The sequence below is a fragment of the Elephantulus edwardii genome, unplaced genomic scaffold, assembly GCF_000299155.1.
Source record: "Elephantulus edwardii isolate Elephantulus edwardi_28Jun2011 unplaced genomic scaffold, EleEdw1.0 scaffold00269, whole genome shotgun sequence".
NCBI lineage: Eukaryota > Metazoa > Chordata > Mammalia > Macroscelidea > Macroscelididae > Elephantulus > Elephantulus edwardii.
Window position 1 is genome coordinate 1,010,727 of NW_006400019.1, and position 5,395 is coordinate 1,016,121.

A 5,395-nucleotide genomic window follows, 5' to 3' on the forward strand; every position below is an offset into this window, starting at 1 on the left:
GGAAATTACTCGGATTTTTCCTCAGAGCAAGTTGCTGTGGCGGGGGCCCAGAAAATGCTCCGAGCCAAAGGAGCCCACAGCTGACAACGCCCGCCTGGGGTACAGAAAGCCGCCAGCTCAGTCCACCAGCCCTAGAGCGGAAGGCCCTCCCTATTCGCGGGTCAGCGCGAAACGTCACATCCGGTGGGAACCCAACCCGGACACGAGCGGTGAGAAGGTCGCGGGGGGCGGGGACTGGACCTGCGCGGGGCGGGTCTGAGGGTGGGCGGGGCCGCAGGGCGGGGCCGCAGGGCGGGGCCTTCGGGCTGAGCTCTCTCAGTCCGCCGGCTGGCTGAGCGGGCTCCGCGGGCGCGGCAGGTGAGAGCCTCAGGCCGGGAAGGGTCGGGCAGAAGGTGGCCTCTGGCCCGGCCCCGCTGTGCGCTGACTCTGGCGTCAGGGGGCAGCGGGAACGGGGCTGTCCCCTGCGCACTCTGGGGCCTGGTGTGGTCGTGTGTTCTGGGTTCACTGAGGGCTTCTTTGCCCCCGGGACCACCAGGGTGGCCCCAGCTGCGGGGCGGTGGCGCGCATTCCCTTCCCAGTTTGAACCCGCGAGTGAGAAGCTTGTGAAAAAATGAGAGAACTTCCGGACTCCCAGGTATGGAGGAGCCCAGAGATCATCACTGCCAACTATTCCCCAGCACTTAAATTCCCATGGCCATCAGGGACCGGTCCTGGGACACATGCTGGTCAAACTCTTCCAGCCCTTCTGACTGGAGTGGCTTGGGGTCTGAGGTGAACTCCTGTTGTGGCGACTCAGAGCTGTATTGGGAAGATAGGCCCTCAATCTCGTCCTTCTGAATCCCCCTACTTTACATCTGATGCCCACCTCTGTTTTCCTGCATCCTCCTTTTATGACGGGACACAAGTCCTCCCAGGTAACTAGCCCAAGCTCCCAAACCAGCAGTGGCCACATCATCTTGGGGTTACTTTTCAGAGGACCAGTCTTTGCCTAACCCGTCCTCTAAGCTCAGACTCAGATGGGACCTGGGAGCCAAAGACTCTTCCAAGGTGTGAAGCAACCCCAGTACTGCTGTGACACTACTGTGTCCCCATCCTGGTTGCCCCAATTACAGCAAGTGATGTGACAATTACGTGGCTGTTTCCCAAATTGAGAAATGAAGGAAGGCAGAGTAATTCCTTCGCCCATGGGGCCCCCTCACCCCAATACACTCAGAGACACACTGGAAGCAGAGCTGGATTCCCTGTAAGCCTTCCCACCAGTCTGCAGTGCACAATGCCACCTGCCCCTCTGCATGTCAGAGATATGGTAAAACGTATGTGAAACAGTTCATCACAGATTTGCAGGGAAACACAAGCCCATAAATACCTTGCTTAATGCAAGGCAGGGTGTACTGCTCTTACTGGTTAATTTACCCTGGCTAAGGGTGAGAGATGCTGCATAGAAGCACACATGCAGGGGTAAGGGACTGCACTCCGCACATCAAACTGTGAACCAGAACCACTGCCTTTGAGTGATTGCAACTCAGCAACCCTACAGGACCACCCGAGGATTCCCACAGCTGTAAATCTTTACAGAAACAGAATTAGTGTGTCCGGTAAATTCAAACTATTGACCTTCCAGTTGTTCCAGCTCAGTGGGATGTGCTGTACCACTGCTGCGTGTTGTTGTTAGGTGCTGTCAAGTTCACTACGACTCATAGTGACTCTATGAACACAGAACCCTGTCCTATCCTGTGCCATTGTCATCATCTCTCATATACTTGAGCCCATTGCTACAGTCACTGTGTCAATCCATCTGGTTGAGGGTCTTCCTGTCTTTCACTGACACACACACCCCCTCCACGTTTCCAAGCATCATGTCCCTCTCCAAAGAACAGCCTTGCCTAGCAACATGCCCAAAGCAGGTGAGATGAAGCTTTGCTAGCAAGGAACACTCTGGATGCACCTCCTCCAAAACATACCTGTTGGTTCTTTTTTTTTATCTCCCCCTCCCCGACTTTGTCCTTTTTGAAGTCCATGTGATATTCAGCACTATTCTCCAACACCACAGCTCAAAGACATAGATTCTTCTACAATCCTTATTCATTGTCCAGCTCTCAGATGCATAGCAAGTGACTGAAAAGACTATGTCTGAATCAGGCACACCTTAGTCCACAAACTGATGTCATATCCACAGGCTCTGCATACAGCCTCCCAACTATGACACTGTGATTCCAGAATGCAAATTCACGGATTTCAAGAGGAATGGGCGCCCTCTCAGGAGAAGGGGAACCCCCTCATCAGCCATCTAGCCTTGTTTAACCCCTTTCCACCGCTCCCTCCAGCAGCTTCCCAGGACCCCTGCTTCTCACCGCGGTCAGCAGGTAAAGTAGGCTGGCTGACCGTTCCAACCCCTTTCCCAGCTGCCACTTGGCAGCAGACCAGAGTCTTGGGCTATCCACCCATTCATCACCCACACACTGCTCTGCACCTACCTGGAGGCACTTGGCTCCCAGACCCACACGGGCAGCACCCTTCACTCTCCTCAGGTGGCATTCAGGACGCATCATCCAGTTGAACTGCAGCAGACTCCAGGTGTGGTACGTGTGGTGACAGGCTTGGGGTGGCTATCTTTACCTGTTGAAATCAGGACAAAATCAGGAAAAGCAAGTGATGGTGGCTGACAGGAACTTGTATCTGTGGCATTTCTGGACAAGAACTGGGTCACCACACCATCATATGGGAAAATAGGGGCAGCCCTGCTAGGAGCCGGGGCAACTGAATGGCGTTCAAGGGCCAGCACTAGGCGTCTCCCCTCTGATACAGGCTTGAGACCAGGAACTGTTCCAGAGCTTCCCATCACAGGCGTCCTGATCCTCACACCACAGTTTCCAAAGGGCCAGGCTCACAGGCTTGTGCTGCTGTCCCTCACCAGCCCCCTCTCTGTCCCTCCTCTCCTCAGGAAAATCTCTACCATCCAGGAAGGCATTCCAAGACCCGGGCTTGTCCGTGCTCCCTGCTCGCAGGCAGCTGACGGCGCATGCTGAGACACTGCTGAGCTGCAGCACCCCTGGGCACGGCACAGCTACTCAGGAGTGACCATGGTGTCCGGGAGACCTGGCCGAGGTGACCAGAGCAGCCAGCCAGGCCCCCTCAGCATGCTTGGAGCGGCTCTGCTTCTTGCCAGCCTTCTGTGGGAAGTCCAAGGAGCAGCCAGTGCCGGTGCCAGCCGAGCTGTGGGTTGCCCCGTGCCCCTGTCAGAGGGCCACTACCTGAGCATTGGAGATGGCTCAGTGAAGGAATTTGAGTTCCCCGAGGACACTAAAGGCGTCATTGTGGTCTCCAGCCTGTACCCTGGCCACAGCAACGGCACTGGGCTCAGCCCCGCACTTAGGGTCACCTCGCTGGACACAATGGTGCTGAAGATCCAGAATGTCAGTGCCGACAGCAGGGGCGCTGGGGGCGACTTCGTGGTGAGCATCCACTCAGGCCTGGCAGGGGTAGCCCCGCTCCACCTGCAGCTCATGGACCTGCAGAAAACCCCGCCGCGGCTAATTGAGGAGCGGAGGGACTTCCGTGTCCGGGTTTTGCCCTCAGAGGAAGCATCACCCACCCTCAGCTCCGAACTGGCGCACTTCTCAGACAACCCGATCCTCTACCTGCTCCTGCCTCTCCTCTTTGTCAACAAGTGTTCTTTTGGGTGCAAAGTGGAGCTCGAGGTGCTGAAGGGGCTCCTGCAGAGCCCTCAGCCCATGCTGCTGGGCCTCCTCGGCCAGTTTCTGGTCATGCCCTTCTACGCATTCCTCATGGCCAAGGTCTTCATGCTCCCCAATGCCTTGGCTTTGGGCCTCATCATCACCTGCTCTTCACCTGGTGGGGGGGGAAGCTACCTCTTCAGTCTCCTTCTTGGGGGGGATGTCACCCTTGCTATCTGTATGAGTTTCATCTCCACAGTGGCTGCCACTGGCTTCCTGCCACTGTCCTCTGCTATCTACAGTCACCTGCTCAGTATCCATGAAACCCTCCATGTGCCCATCTCCAAGATCCTGGGGACGCTGCTCTTCATTGCCATCCCCATAGCAACCGGAGTGGTGATCAGGTCCAAGCTGCCCAGGTGCTCACAGCTGCTGCTACAGGCCATCAAGCCCTTCAGCTTTGCGCTCCTCCTGGGCGGCCTCTTCCTGGCCTATCGCATGGGTGTCTTCATCCTGGAGGGTGTCAGCCTTCCCATTGTGCTGGTGGGCCTCACAGTGCCCGTAGTGGGCCTTTTGGTGGGTTACTGCCTGGCCACATGTCTGAAACTGCCCCTGGCACAGCGGCGGACAGTCAGCATTGAGGTTGGCGTGCAGAACAGCCTGCTGGCCTTGGCCGTGCTCCAGCTGTCCTTCCGCCGCCTGCAGGCTGACTATGCCTCCCAGGCCCCCTTCATTGTGGCGCTGAGCAGCACCTCAGAGATGCTGGCTTTGGTCATGGGGCAGTTCATCTACAGCAGCCTGTTCCCTGTCCCCTGAGGCAGGTTTCCATGCCCTCCTCATTCTCGCATACCAAAGGCCTTCAGTGCTGATGCACTCCGAAAATTCAGGCTTTTTTTTTTTTTTTTTACCGATGATTTTGTATTCTCCAGCTTTCAGTGCCAAAGAGGCCACACTCACTTAGGTACTGCCCAGAAAATATATTTCAATAAAAGAGACAAGCAAGCTTGGGTCCCTTTCAATATCTTTGAGGGTTGGGAGTGGAGGTGAGGTAAGAAGAGTGTGTCTGGGGAGATGTGGACAAGGGTGGAGGACGTGTGTATCAAAGTGCAGGCACCGCTCCAGAGGATCCTGCCATGGCTCCTGCCTCTTCTCTGGTTTCTGAGTTTCTGGCTCTTTTCCCATCAGTCCCTCATCCCCGTCTCCCCTGTTGGGAGAATATGAGCAGCAGAAGGATGCGGGCAGATCTGCGTTCTCCCGACTGCTCTGAGATAACCGAGCTGATTTTTCGGCAGCCAGACTAGAAAAGAGGTGGCCAAAAGCCAAGAGGGCCAGAAGGTCTAAAGGTTCATGGGGCGATTTTACTCCCAGACTTTTCTATTATTCCCAAGCCCCATCTCCCAGGCCTAACTCGTTCCTCTTTCCTGTCCTGGAGTAGGAGGTGCAAACTGGTTGGTTAGCCTCGCTTCTCTGCAAGGTAGCCAGAGGGGACCATCGCTGGCCTGCGCAAGGCCAGACCCCAGAACTCCTTCAGGGAGCCGCAGAGGGCGGGACGGGGAGCATGGGCTGGAGGGGCGGGGCTAATAGGGACGGTGGGAAGTATGGCCCCGCCGCGCAGCCCTGGGAGGGCGGGGGCGGCGAAGAGCGGGAAAAGATGTGTGGGCCCTAGGGGGAGGGGCAAGCGGGGACGCCTCCGAGGAGGGCGGGGCGGGGCGCGCAAGGCC

The 5,395-nt window shown here is 56.8% G+C and overlaps 1 protein-coding gene across 1 annotated transcript; it reads left to right on the forward strand.

Annotated features, from left to right (window-relative positions):
* Positions 1–3,080: 3,080 nt before the first annotated feature.
* On the forward strand, positions 3,081–4,490 carry SLC10A3 (solute carrier family 10, member 3). The gene has a single exon (XM_006899967.1). The coding sequence runs from the start codon at positions 3,081–3,083 to the stop codon at positions 4,488–4,490; it is 1,410 nt and encodes a 469-aa protein (XP_006900029.1).
* Positions 4,491–5,395: the final 905 nt, after the last annotated feature.

Coding starts and splice junctions, on each gene's coding strand:
- SLC10A3 (XM_006899967.1), top strand. CDS start 3,081: ATGGTGTCCGGGAGACCTGGCCGAGGTGACCAGAGCAGCCAGCCAGGC.